The sequence below is a fragment of the Myodes glareolus genome, chromosome 2 (genome assembly GCF_982192425.1).
Source record: "Myodes glareolus chromosome 2, mMyoGla1.1, whole genome shotgun sequence".
Classification (NCBI taxonomy): Eukaryota; Metazoa; Chordata; class Mammalia; order Rodentia; family Cricetidae; genus Myodes; species Myodes glareolus.
The window spans coordinates 101,901,577-101,915,484 of NC_142027.1; the positions used below are offsets into that span (position 1 = coordinate 101,901,577).

A 13,908-nucleotide genomic window follows, 5' to 3' on the forward strand; every position below is an offset into this window, starting at 1 on the left:
GGAGGTATATTCTTGCGCGACGGTCCCTAGATGCAGCGGCGCGAAGACTTCTGGGAGATAGAGTTTCTACTCCACTCCTAGGGAGAAAGGCGAGCCCTGGAACTCGGGCTTCCGGTAAGATGCTGCCCACGCGCGCGTCTCATCCTCTGCGCGTGCTCGTGCATGCGCACGGCCTCCGCGCCGCCCAGATTTCCTGCAGGTTCTGGGTTTAAGCTCCCTTCCCTCCTGCAGCTTTTGCTTTCTCCGAGTTGGAGTCGCAGATCCTGTGAGGGCCGAAGCCGGAGCTTTCCGGTCTGCAGCACAGTGCGGAGGCCAAGGACTGGGAGGACAGGGGCGGCGGGACCGTCTGCTCGGTGAGGCCCGTGGGCGCAGATCGGAGCCGCCGGAGGGAGGCTGGGCCTGGCCGGTCGCTCGCCGAGGTCCTACCGATGTGCGTCAGCCTAGGCTCCCCGCTGTCCTGTGCGGAGCCCGGGAGGGACGCAATGGTCGGGCTGACAGCGGAGCAGCTGCACGGCTTTGGGGTGCATGGACGGTTTGAGGACGAGGTGTGCAGGCACTGGAAGGGTCAGCGGTTCCAGATTCCCACGGTGTCACTCAGCGTCCATCAGCACCAGTGCTCCGTCTGCTGGTTCCTACGTTTGTAGCACTTTGTCTTCCCTTGTAGCATCATAACGATCTAGTGCAGGAAGTCTGCTTTTGCCTCTGCTCATGGAGGAATCAGTGCGATGGTGTGCGACTTAACCAAGGTCGTACAGGGGTTTGTGGATAAGCGTGCCATTATTTTCCAGTTTCTCTCGTATTCCTTTTGAAAATGGGCAGCAGTTGCCAAGTTTAGTTGAGTAGTTTGAAAAGAAACCACGCTTTATTACTGTTTATACGACGTCTGCCCATCTGGACCACTTTTCCCTACGTTTTTGTTTTTGAACCGTGATCTCCCTGTGTTACCCAGGTTGTTCTGGCACTCGGTGATCCTCCTGTCTCAGCCTCCAGAGAACTGGGAGTACATGTATGTCACCTCATGGAACATTAATTCCAAGTGTACAGAGCTCAAAATTTTTCATTCACGTGACATATTTTCACCAATTTGAACAGGAAATAGAAATAGAAAACAGGAAAATTGAAAAATAACCTTTTTGCACCTTTACATCTAATGCCCAGGGTCTGAAAAAAGAAGCAGTGTTGAGTTCATTGTGTAGCCCAGCTAGGTGGTGATGGCGCAAACCTTTAATTCCAGGACTTGGGAGGCAGAGGCAAGCAGGTCTCTGAGTTCGAGGCCACCCTGGTCTACAGATTGAGTTCCAGGACAGCCAGGGCTACACAGAGAAGCCCTGCCTTGAAGAAAGAAAGTGTAGCCCATCCAGCTGCTACCTGCTGGAGTGACTGGTTCCTCCTGTCACCCATGTCACCTCTTCAGAGTGTTTGTAGACCGTGACATTATTTGGCGGTCCCCAGGCAAGAGATGTGTCCCTGTGTAGACCAGTTAACATTCTATTTCCTTTTTCTCCCCTAGGTCTGCCATCAGCAGTGTCTGCGCTTTCCCGAGAGCCCCAGAAAATGAGCCGGTCCAAGGTGAGCTTTTCCGTTTGTAAATAGCCTTTTCTCCTTTGTAATGTATTTTGGGAGACTGACAAAGGACTGTTCTTTAAAATGGTGTGGTGATGGAAGACTATAAAGGCGATTATGATATAAAATATAGGCTGAGCGGCAGGATTGCCTTGGCCTGTTGTGTTGGCAATGTGATAATTGTAGGCCAATGGAGTTACTTGACAATGTGAGAGGAAGAAGGATCGTGTCCTTTCCATCACCTGCCTGCAAGTACTGTTGGGAGACGCCACTTTTGGTTGCTTATGGGTGGTAAAGATTTCCTAGGACTTGGGAAATTTTCTTTATTCAGGTTGGTGTGATCATTAATGACATTCATAATAGCAACCTTCGAGTGGGAGTCCTGTGTCAGCAGAGGCCCCGCTGCCCATGAACTTGATACATGACATTTTTCCAGGGACCATATGTGACAGGCCAGTGTGGTCTATTTCCATCTTTCCTCCATCCAGGAGTAAAATCCCTACACTATATGTTGTAGTGGTTTGAGGAAACTTTTTAATAATGTTTCTTTTAAAATGCCTCTTATGGTTTTAGGGTTTGGTTTGTTGTTTTGTTTTGTTTTTTTCTGCCTCCTCCCCCCAGAAACGGGTTGGTTTATTTGGTGTTTCACAGTTTGGGATTTGTTGCCATTGTCTTTACCTTTAAAGTAGTTGAAAAATTTTTTGCTTGCTGTATGAGATTGGTTCTTTGCTCAGAAAGATTAATCAGAGTGTGTCTGTTCATTTTTGTTGTTGTTGTTTTGAGCCAGGGCCTCACGTAGCTCAGGCTGGCGTCATGTAGCTCAGGCTGGCGTCATGTAGCTCAGGCTGGCCTCCCGAGTGCTACTGTAGCCTGAGAATGATCTTGATCCTGGTGAACTCCTGACCCTCCTGCCTCCACATCTAAGTGCTGGGATCACAGGAGTGCACCACCTTGTCCATTACCTTTCTATCTGCATGTTGAAAATTACCCTGACAAAAGCCACTTAAGGGAGAAAGGTTTTATTTGGGTTCACAGTTCTAGAATACAGTCCATCTGGCGGGGAGGGGCTGATAGTAATGTCTTGTCTGAAGTCAGGAAGGAAAAGGGACAGCACGCTGCTGCACACCTCCCTTTGTGTCGGCAGGCCAGCATCCCAGCCGGGCACGGTGACATCCGCAGCAGTAGGGTCTTCCAGCGCCACTGTGTAATCAAGACAGTCCCCATAGGCCCATCTCCCAGGTGACTCTAGATGCTATCACGTTGACAGCACTGACATCAAAACTGTTGTACCAGGCATTTGTGTGTTTCCTTCTAGAAACCTCTGTGATGTTCCTGTCTCTACTGTTGTGAGATTAGCAGTTGTGCGGTGACGGCTGTCGTCACAGTCTGCGAAGGTCTTAGGGAAGGCTGAGTGGTTAGCTCACTCCATGGGCCATTTCCTCTTCTGAATACTGTTGTGAACGTGAACTCGCCACTTTGGCTGCATAGCTCCTGTAGGAAGACAGATTAGATCTACCGGGTGAGCGTCTGAGCAGCGTGCTTCGTGTTTTGAAATGTTTCAAGTATCTCAGCACGTTAATTGTGAGCAACCTTGATAGTCAGATCTTGAGTTTGGAGACCAGATAATCCCTTTAAGGTATTTTCTGAGTTCTTGAGAAATACTTCTTAAATATTTGATAGCATTTGCTTTTTTATTCAACATTTTATTTTGAAGTAATTTCAGATTCATAGAAAAGTTGCAAAGAGGGGCTAGAGAGACGGCTTAGTGGCTCAGGCAGATGGCTGGCGGCTCTCCCAGAGGTCCCGAGTTCAATGTCATGGTGGCTCACAACCATCTATAAGAGATCTGGCGCCCTCTTCTGGCCTGCAGACATCCATGCATGCAGAACGCCATATACATAATAAATATTTTTTTTAAAAAAAGAAAAGTCGCAAAGAAACAAAAGAATGATACAAAGAAGTCTTGTGTTCCTTTTGCTCTAAGGTACCAATTCCTTTTTTAAAAAACAACTTTTTAAATGTTTTGTATGTGCCTACATATATGTGGTGGGGCAATGTGTAGCACTTCCATAGTGTGGAAGTCAGTTCTCTCCCTTCACGTGGATTCTAGGGATGGACCCCAGGTCATCAGGCTGTGTGGCGAGTGCTTTTACCCACTGAGCCTCTCACTAGCCTACCCTGCCAGCATTACTCAGAGAGCAAGATGGCTGCTACAATAATCGACAGTATGCACTCTACAGCACCGGATGTGATAAAATCACTTCACAGAGACAAAGTGATGCTGAATCTAGAGAACGTACGAGCACTTGAGGATTTTGTGTGGCCTTTTTTTAGGGGATCCAACTGGGAGAGTCTCATCCATAGAGTCTTACCCATAGAATTATAGAGTCATACATAGAATCAGAGTCTTACATAGAGAGTTATAGAGTCATATATAAAACTGTAGTATTATACAGAGACTCTGATGCACGGAATCCTAGACACTCATACATCATAGAATTGTATCAGGTCTTTTCTTTTGAGCCACCAGCCAGCTCCCAAATCACGACACAGAGACTTAATATCTTTTATGAATGCTCAGCCTTATCTAGCTCTTATTTGAATCTGTTTCTCTCTATCTACGTTTTGCCTCAGGACATTTTACCTTTCTTTGTGTACCTCCTGCTCTGTGTTTGCTGGCTGGCAGCTGCCTGACCGGCCCCTCATGTCTCCCTCATTCTCTCTTCCTCTCTTCTTCGCGGGCCTAGATTTCTCTTCCTGCTTATTCTCTCTGCCCGCCAGTCTTGCTGTCCCTCCTCTGTCTAGCTGTTGGCTGTTCAGCTGTTGATTAGACCAATCAGGATCCTTAGGCAGGCAAGGCGAAACAGCAACACATCTTTTCATAATTAAACAAATGCAACATAAACAAATGTATCACATCCTTAACATCATTAAACAAATGCAGCAGGAACAAAAGTAACACGCCTTCACACACTTAAATATTCCACAACATAAACAAATGTAACATACCTTCACACACTTAAATATTCCACAACATAGAGTCTCAATCCAAGAATTGTAGACAGACTTAATAATCCTAGGCATTGGCGTGGTACAGTTCCTGACATCACTGTAGAGAAAGAGACAGAGGTGCAGCTTCCACCGCCTCCTCCCAATCCTGGGACACAGCAGAACACTGCACGTTTGTGGGCATTGGAGGGTACAGCCTGCTCCAGTCACCTGTCACTGCTGAGAGCGGAAGTCCTCAGGTCTACATTTTGAGTCATTTTTAGAAGGTTACAAAGAAAATCCCTTTAATTTTTCCCATTTGGCTTCACTTGTTTTTCCATTTGGATCACTGGTTCAGTGGGTGTTCATTCTGTGCTGGCCAAGGCTTAGGGGTGGCTTTATCTTTGTTCAATTAGCTCCTGCTCTTACAGCCTTGCACCACTACAGTGAAATACCAAAGCCAGCAAACTTTCAGAGATAACTGTCATTTGCTCAGTTTTGAAGCCGGTAAGCAGCATCAGTTCCCACCTTCAGATTCCTGCCCTGAGGTGCTGCTTGGTTGCTCTTGGTTGATGATGGTCTATAACCCTGAAGCCAAATGAACCCGTTCACCTTCAAGTTGCTTTTGCTCAGGGTTGGTCACAGCTGCAGAGATGCAAACGAGACGTTTTCTATTTTACTTCTCTTTATTCATAGCCAGTAACAAACTCTTTAAATCTTTGGTTCTGGGTATTGAACTTGGGGCCTCTGCTATGCTAAGCACACACTCCACCTACTTACATCTGAGCCCTGGAGTCTACATTTGTAATCTGGTAATTCCCACTAGTATTGGAGCTGAACCAGGGCCACACTGGGCTAGACAAGTACTCTTACCACTGGGCTAGCTCTCTACACAAGCCTGCATGCACGCATGCACACACACACGCACACACACGCATACACACTTGTTGAAACAGAAGCCTGCCCAATCATCTCAGGTGACCCTTGAACTCACGATTTCCTGCCTCAGCTTCCTAGGATCGGGGATTACAGGCGTGTGTCATCTTGCCCAGCTTATTTTTCTTGTTTTGTGGTATAGAATCTTACTGTGTAGCCCAGTCTTGCCTTGAACTAAGAGTCTCCTGTCTCCATCTCCCAAGTGCTGGGATTACAGATGCGCATGCCACTCCTGGCTATGTGTGTTAATTTTATATCATTTTACTTTACATTTATTTCATAGGGGTGGTTTCACTATCAGTTCTCTGAATTGTCACATCATCCACAAAGAGGAATAGCTTTTCCTGTTCCCGATTACCCCTCTGAAGGTAACAGTAAGCATTGGGGCAGCGCAGGGTTTTCTTCTTAGCTGGGCACACTAGTGCACCACTCTCGTGCTTTAGAAACTAAGTCAACCATTTAGACTCCCAAGTTTAAATCATTTCAACTCTTGCTTAGCAATACACTCTGATTTTATGGAAGCAATATCATAATTTATTAGAAAACAAAAATAGGAGTCACGGGCCAGCAAGATGGCCCAGCAGATAAAAGTGCTCGCCACAAATGCCTGGGGACGTGAGTGTGTCTTCAGAACCCATGTGAAGGTGGAAAAGAACACACTTCACAAAGCTGTGCACTGGCCCTACACATGTGCCATGGCTTAAGTGTGCTTACATGCCCTACACAGTGCTTTTTAACTATAAATCAATAGATAAAATTTAATTTCTCTGTGCTGGAGAGAAGGCCCAGTGGTTAAGAGCACCAGCTGCTCTTGCAGAGGACCTGGGTTCAAAGTCTGGCCTCTGTGGAGACCAGGCATGCGTATGGTGTACAGACATACATGCCAGAAAAACACCCATACATGTGACAGAAATGAAGTTCTCTTTCATGTGTGAATTTAGTTAGTGTTGTTGTTCGTCTTGATGCCCATCTTTTTGTTTATACAGTTTCCTTAGATGGTTGTTCTTTGGTTTGGTTTGGTTTTACCAGATAGGGTTTCTTTATGTAGCCTCAACTTTCCTGGAACTAGTTCTGTAGACCAGGCTGGCCTCGAACTCACAGGGATCCGCCTGCCTCTGCCTCGCGAGTGCTGGGATTAAAGGTGGCGCCACCACTACCAGGCAGAAAGGGAAATTATTAACAGCCAATGCAGATGGACTCCCATGCCACCTGCTTGGCTCACCTCTTTACGGGGCGATGGCTGCAGAGTCTAGCAGTGACTAGATTAGAGAGGGCACTAATGACTTAGTCACCCTTCCTGCAGCTGTGACATGGCTCGAGAAACGACTCAGCAGTTAACTCTGGCTGCTCTTCCGGTTCCAGGGTTGATCCCAGCACCCCATGGTGGCTCACCACCATGTGTGTCCCCAGTTACAGGCAATCTCATATATACATACATACATACATACATACAGGGGAAGCAGTCATATGTATGAAATAATGATATCTGTAAAAATTGCTCTGATGGAAACAGTTTAAGATAGCTCACAATTCCGGTCACAGTCCATTCAGCAGGATGTCAGCAGCAGGCGCATGAGGCAGCTGGTCACAGTGCATCCACCATCAGAAAGCAGGAAACCATGAATGCTTGTGCCCAACTCACTTTCTTCTATTTGTACAGTGCAAGATCTAAGCCAAGGGAGTGAAGCCATGCGTGGTGGGCAGGCCTTCCTGCCTCAGCTAACCTAATCAAGATGATCCCCATGGGAATGACCAGAGCCTGTCTCTGCAGTGATTGGGGTCTCAGGGTGATCCCTGAGGTTAACCATCACACCTAACTGAAAGGGCCTTGAGCCATTTTGTTGTGGTGGTGAGTTCACAGAGGAGATGAATTTACTCAAATTAATTCACACCAAGACTATTTTCCGAAAGTTTTCATTTAGGGAAACTAAACACCTGTCCACTGTGGATAGAGTCGGGTGTATGCCCTGTTTTGTCTGGTACAGTTTCGGATTGGATCTGTATTCCTGATAATCCCATACAGATAGAGTATCATTTATCTCACATAGAAATTTCCTCTTTGAACAGTGCATGCATGGTTATATGATGATGGAGGTCTGCAATCTTGTGTCCTCTGCTGTCTCTGGCAGCGTTGCCAAAGCCACCAGCTTCCAATCAGATTCAGCAGCCCTGTCCCTGCAGCCATTCCACACTGCTGTCCAGGGAGTTCTGAGGCAGCCAGCTCCTCCGCGGTCCCCATGCTGGGACTCTGCAAGGGCTCTGCTGGAGAGTGCAGACCAGTGGCTCCTACGTAAAGATGCATGACACATGGCTCTGTCTTCTCTTGTCCAGAGCGCTTCTCTGTACCTGAAAGATACCGTGGAGACATCCCTGTGGTTAGGACCCAGATTCCCGTGCTCTTAGAGAATGGAATGTGTTTTGTGCTTCTTTTAAAGATATATATACGTATGTATTGTTCTTTGTTAATATGTGTGTGAGAGAGAGTTTATGTGTGCCATGTGCATCTAGGAGCTCACAGGCCAGAAGAAGGTGACAACTCTCTAGAACTGGTATTAGCAGGCAGCTGTAAGCTGTCAGGCGTGGGTGCTGGGAACTGAACTCCAGTCCTCTGCAAGAGCAGTAAGCGCTCTTAACTACTGAGTCGTCTCTCTAGCCCTGGACTTTGGTTTTTGAATCAGGAAGATAATCGTGTTTGGTTGATTTATACCTAATCTAAAACCGGCCCTCCCTGTCAAAAGCTGTCCCAGGAAAGCGCCTTCTTGGTGTCCTTCCACCTACTTTACGCCCAGCCCTTCTGTGCTGCTGCTGCTCAGCCTGTCCCTTCTCTTAGCCCTTCCCTTGTGTATCTCACTCTAGTAAGATTCTCTTTTATCATTATTAATGTTGTGTATTACTGCAAGAAAGAAGTGTTTGCAGTGAAACTTGAAATAACCTCCAATGTGTGAGTAGCCGATGCAGTTGGCTATGCAGATAAAATATGTAGAAGTCAAAGAGCTGAAACACGGGGCTGGCAAGATGACTCTGTGAGTGCAGGTCTGCGCCACCAAACCTGACAGCTGGAGTCTCATATTCAGAGCACATGTGTGCAAGGAGAGAGGAGCCTGACAGTTCCCACACACACACGTGTGCTGCCACGCACATGCTGAAAGCTTCTGTTTGTTTATTTTTCGAGGCAGGGTTTTATTGCACAGCCCTGGCTGTCCTGGAACTCGCTTTGCAGACCAGGCTGGCCTCCAGCTTACAGAGATCGGCTGCCTCTGCCTCCAGTGTGTGCCGCCACTAACCCAGTTGTTTCCTACGTTTTCTGGCCTCTCCAGTTTACACAGTCCAGTTGCAAATGAGAACTGAACTGTCATAGTGGCTCAGCTTCATCTCACCGGCTGTAATAAACTACCCTGAGAGAGGCAACCTGAGGGAGAAGGGCCTGTTCGACTCAGGATTCCAGGTTATGGTCCATAATCCTGGGGAAATCGAGGCAGCAGAAATTTTAAGCAACTGCTCTTGATACATCTACAGTCGGGAGCACAGAGCACGGAATTAATGCCTGCGCTAGCACTCAGCTAGCCTTGTCCACTCTTACATAATGCAGGCTCTCTGCCCCAAGGAACGAGGCCACCCCTCGTGGACAGGTCTTCCTCCTGCAGCTAGCATAATACAGACATACCCTCATGGGCCAGCCTAATCAGACAGGTGGTTCTAGAGTATGTCAGGTTGATAGTTAATTGCTGCATTCGAGTTTTGTTTCCCAAGACAACGTGTTTGCAGTATGGTTTGTTTCCCTTCCAGGCTCTGTGGCGCTAAGAGACGGAATGTTGGTGGCACACTGCACCAGCTGGTTAGGATGGAATGTTGGTGGCACACTGCACCAGCTGGTTAGGATGGAATGTTGGTGGCACACTGCACCAGCTGGTTAGGAAAGCTTGGTCTCTCCGGCCTTTTCTATATCTCCTAATTCTGATCACAGTGCCATTGCAGGGCCCACTGTCCTTCAGGGATGTGGCTGTGGCCTTCACCCAGGAGGAGTGGCAGCGGCTGGGCTCTGAGGAGAAGACGACGTACAGGGACGTGATGCTGGAGACCTACAGCAACCTCGTCTCCGTGGGTGAGCTCCCGTTCCTTTCTAGATGCGGCGAATTCAGTGATTTGTCTTCAATGTAAAGGAACAAGGGCTCCTTGTCCTTCTGGGTAGACATGAGGTCTGTCTTTTCTGCTTCATTGAAAGAGTCTACTTTTTGTCCCCTTGTGGCTCTGGATATTGAACCCAGCTCCTATATGTTAAGCAAGTGCTCTGCCTCTTAGCTGCATCCCTACACAGAAAATGGTAAGAAATATATGTCTAAGTATAAGGGTGTGGTGTTACTTGTGGCGCAGCCTCCTGTGTCGGAGTGATTTCTGCGGCCCGGTAGTCCCAACCCTTCTCCTTTTCTTGTTAACAGGGTATGACGTTAGCAAGCCAAACGTGATCGTTAAGTTGGAACAGGGAGAAGAACCGTGGACGGCGGAAGGTGACTACCATGCGCAGAGTCGTGTGGGTGAGCGACTGGAGGGTGAACTATTACAACGTGGTCTCTCAGTTGATACTGTAGGGGGAGCTCTTGAAACTTGGTGCTTCCTGCCAGGTGAAATCCAGAACCATGGGGGTTTATTTGTATTCAGAGTTAAGAAAAAAATATGACTTGAAAGGAAATTAAAAGCTGGACGTAGTGAACATTTCCTTTGTGTCATAAACTGTTTAAGCCCTGGTTTTGGAACTCTCTTTACATGGGAGGAAAATGGAACCTTCAGAATGTGTTGACTTATGTGCTGGATAGAAAGGCGAAGACTTCACTAGGCATGGTGGCTCAGGTCTAGTCTCAGAACTCGAGCGAAAGCGAAAGCAAAGATTCCAGAGGTGTCTCAGGCCCAGCCTCCTGTGTGGTGATGAATTGTAAATGCAGTGTAAGCGCAGAAGTGTCTGGGGTGGCAGTCCTCTTGTGTGGTGATGTGTCACCGCTGGATATAAAGGGGGAATCTGTTTCTCCCAAACATAGGCCATTAGAACATTTCTTTCTCATATATGCCCAGTAACTATTTTCCCTGCTTCCCTCTGCCCTGAGTCCTCCCACTCCTGTCGAAGTCTCTCACTCTTTCAGGGAACTGGGCTTTCTGCTCATCATTCTTAGGTCATTTTCATTTTTTTCTTTCAAAGTTGCTGTGTAAGGTAAAGTGCTTGTTTTCAATATAAATTTACTGTCTTCCCACTTCTTATCCCCACACACATACACAAATATATATATACATATTATAAATCAAAACAGAGACCTATACACTCATAATGATTTTTCTCATAGATTGCCCACAAATAGGACATTTAGGTACCACTCCTTCTGTAGCTTGTATATTCATGTTGACAACATTTGTTCAATCTTATTCCTTTTTAGAAATCAGTAAAGTTGATGACACCGTAGAGAAAATCCAAGAAAACAAAGGGAAGCATTTGAGGCGAGCTGAGGATCTCGACAGCCAAAGAGCGGAGAAGGGGGATGCGTTTGATAAAACTTATCACCTAGAACCGCACCTCATTTCTTCAAGCCCAGGAGCTCCCCGCTGTGTGTCTTGTGGACAGACTTTGGAACCCATGTCAGCACTCATTAGTAGTGATGGAAGGTACGCACCGGAGAAGCCCAGCAAGTGCATTGATTGTGGGATAGCATGCAGAGAGAAAGCGGGTGACTTTAATCAAAATGGGGATACTTCTGCTCAACATGATGAAAGCATTCTGCAGAAAATCGCTGTTTTGGAGAAGCCCTTTGATTATGAGTGCATGGAAGCCTTAGACAGCGAAACTGTTTTCATGGCTCACGAGAGAGCATGTGTGGGGGAGAAACCCTATGAATGGGATGGTGATTCTGGACCAGACTTCATCCAGATGTCAGATTTCAGTGCATATCAGAGATCACAAATGGAAATGAAGCCCTTTGAATGTACACAGTGTGGGAAGGCCTTCTGTAAAAAGTCCAAATTCATCATACATCAGAGAGCTCACACGGGAGAGAAACCATATGCATGTAATGTGTGTGGCAAGTCCTTCAGCCAGAAGGGGACCCTCACTGTCCATCGGAGGTCACACTTAGAGGAGAAACCCTATAAGTGTACTGAGTGCGGGAAAACCTTCTGTCAGAAGTTACATCTCACACAGCATCTGAGAACTCACTCAGGAGAGAAGCCCTATGAATGCAGTGAATGTGGGAAAACCTTCTGCCAAAAGACGCACCTCACTCTACACCAGAGAAACCATTCCGGGGAGAGGCCCTATCCGTGCAGCGAGTGTGGGAAATCCTTCTCCCGAAAGTCTGCCCTCAATGACCATCAGAGAACACACACCGGAGAGAAGCTGTATAAGTGTGACGAGTGTGGGAAATCCTACTACCGAAAGTCCACTCTCATTACACACCAGAGAACACACACGGGGGAGAAGCCCTACCAGTGTAGCGAGTGTGGGAAGTTCTTCTCCCGGGTGTCATACCTCACCATACACTACAGGAGCCATTTAGAAGAGAAACCGTACGAGTGTGCAGAGTGCGGGAAGACCTTCAATCTAAACTCAGCTTTCATCCGGCATCGGAAGGTGCACACGGAGGAGAGAGTCCTTGAGTGTAGTGGTTGCGGGAAGTTCTCCCAGCTGCAGTGTCTTCCTGGTGGCACGAATGACTTAGGACAGAAACACTCTGAATGCAGTGAGTGTGGGAAGCCCTTCCGGGAGAGCTCCGCCTTCAGTGGGCCCCAGTCCGCTCCCGGAGCGGAGCAGACTTACGACTGTAACGTATGTGGGCGGTCGCTCTCTGATCCGTCGTGCTACGCTGTCCATTACCGAGGTCACTCCGAAGAGAAGCCCTTCGCGTGCGGGGAGTGTGGGAAGACCTTCTCTCATAATTCATCCCTCTTTAGACATCAGAGAGTGCACACAGGCGAGAAGCCGTATGAATGCTGTGAGTGCGGGAAGTTCTTCTCGCAGAAGTCGTACCTCACCATCCATCACCGCATCCACTCGGGGGAGAAGCCCTACGAGTGCAGCAAGTGCGGGAAGGTCTTCTCTCGGATGTCCAACCTCACCGTGCACTACAGAAGCCACTCCGGAGAGAAGCCCTACGAGTGTAACGAGTGTGGGAAGGTCTTCTCGCAGAAGTCCTACCTCACTGTCCATTACCGGACTCATTCGGGAGAGAAGCCTTATGAATGTAATGAGTGTGGGAAGAAATTCCACCACAGATCGGCTTTCAATAGCCATCAGAGAATTCACAAAAGGGGGAATATAAGTGTACTCAGTGTGGAAAATCTCTGACATCTCAATTTAAGACAAACATTTGGTTATAATGAACAGTGGAAGTTTAAGAGGGATCTTCTCCCTAATTTTTGCATTTGTGGTGCTGGGGATTGAATACAGGGCCTTTTGCATGCTGTAGATGCTCTACACAGAGCTACACCCCGATGATTCACGAGTAGAGCATCCATGCTCTGTGTGAGAAGTCCTAAAACAAAATCCATCTTAACCTGAATTTTCTGAAAAGAATCTGTAGAAATTCAGCAAGAAACAAACCGTGACTACATAACTCATGGACACTAGATAATATTTACAGGTGTGAAACTTTCAAAGTATTTAATATTTATTTTTGATTTAAATTGTATTTACAAATCAGGGAATCTTGCTAAGAAACATCAATAAGGTGAATATGTAACACACTTCAGAAACTTATTAAAAGCCATATTTGTGATGTAAAGACAGGTGTTTATAGAAAATATGCAAGAAGTTATCTGTTTTGAATAAACTTATAAAAAGAAGTTATAAAGTTGGGAGTTGATCATAAGGCTGACTAAATATGTGTCATCTCTGATGTTTTAGAAATGCAAATTAATAGAAGTGCTATGCAATCTTTCGCAGCCATGGCTGTGAATAATTTTGAAAACATGACATTGAGCTTTAGAATGGCAAGTGTTTCAATGGGATATATTGGTGAGATTGTTCTATAATAGGAAAGTACATAATTTTTTCATGAATGCTTACCAGTAGAGTGGTTTTGTTAAAAAATTTTTCAACTGGAATTGAGCAATTTTTTAAAAATACTATTTTGATAAACTTTGCTGTCTTAGTGTTATATTGCTATGAAGAGACACCATGATCATAGCAAATCTTTTCATTTTTTATTAATTAAATATTTATTTTACATCCCAACCCTCCCTTCTCTTCTTCTATTCCCTCTCCCCACCTCTTCTTCATCCTTCCAATCCAGGACCATGGCAGTTCTTACTTATAAAGGAAAACATTTAATTGGGGCTGCTTACAGGTCAGAGGTTTAGTCCATTACTGTCATGGTGGGAAGCACGGTGGCACACAGGCAGACAAGGTGCTGAAGAAGTAGCTGTGAGTTCTAATCCCTCTGCAGG

At 46.5% G+C, this 13,908-nt stretch overlaps 1 protein-coding gene across 3 annotated transcripts; it reads left to right on the forward strand.

Moving 5' to 3' along the window:
• The first annotated feature begins 138 nt into the window (after positions 1 to 138).
• On the forward strand, positions 139 to 13,696 carry Rbak (RB associated KRAB zinc finger). 3 transcript variants are annotated; one of them, XM_087903313.1, is made up of 5 exons: positions 139 to 353; positions 1,511 to 1,569; positions 9,452 to 9,589; positions 9,924 to 10,019; positions 10,908 to 13,696. In XM_087903313.1, the coding sequence occupies exons 1-5, from the start codon at positions 163 to 165 to the stop codon at positions 12,806 to 12,808; spliced, it is 2,385 nt and encodes a 794-aa protein (XP_087759439.1). In that variant the 5' UTR covers positions 139 to 162; the 3' UTR covers positions 12,809 to 13,696. The 3 variants fall into 3 exon arrangements, with proteins under 3 accessions (XP_087759439.1, XP_087759440.1, XP_087759442.1); XM_087903314.1 differs by having other exon boundaries at positions 9,924 to 9,992; XM_087903316.1 differs by having other exon boundaries at positions 222 to 353; positions 9,463 to 9,589.
• The last annotated feature ends 212 nt before the right edge of the window (positions 13,697 to 13,908 follow it).

What these genes read in the sequence shown, in the direction of transcription:
- Rbak (XM_087903313.1), top strand. Translation starts at nt 163, where the DNA reads ATGCGCACGGCCTCCGCGCCGCCCAGATTTCCTGCAGGTTCTGGGTTT. An exon ending in GCGGCGGGACCGTCTGCTCG is followed by an intron (nt 354 to 1,510) that starts GTGAGGCCCGTG and finishes TTTCTCCCCTAG; the next exon opens with GTCTGCCATCAGCAGTGTCT. An exon ending in AGAAAATGAGCCGGTCCAAG is followed by an intron (nt 1,570 to 9,451) that starts GTGAGCTTTTCC and finishes TTCTGATCACAG; the next exon opens with TGCCATTGCAGGGCCCACTG.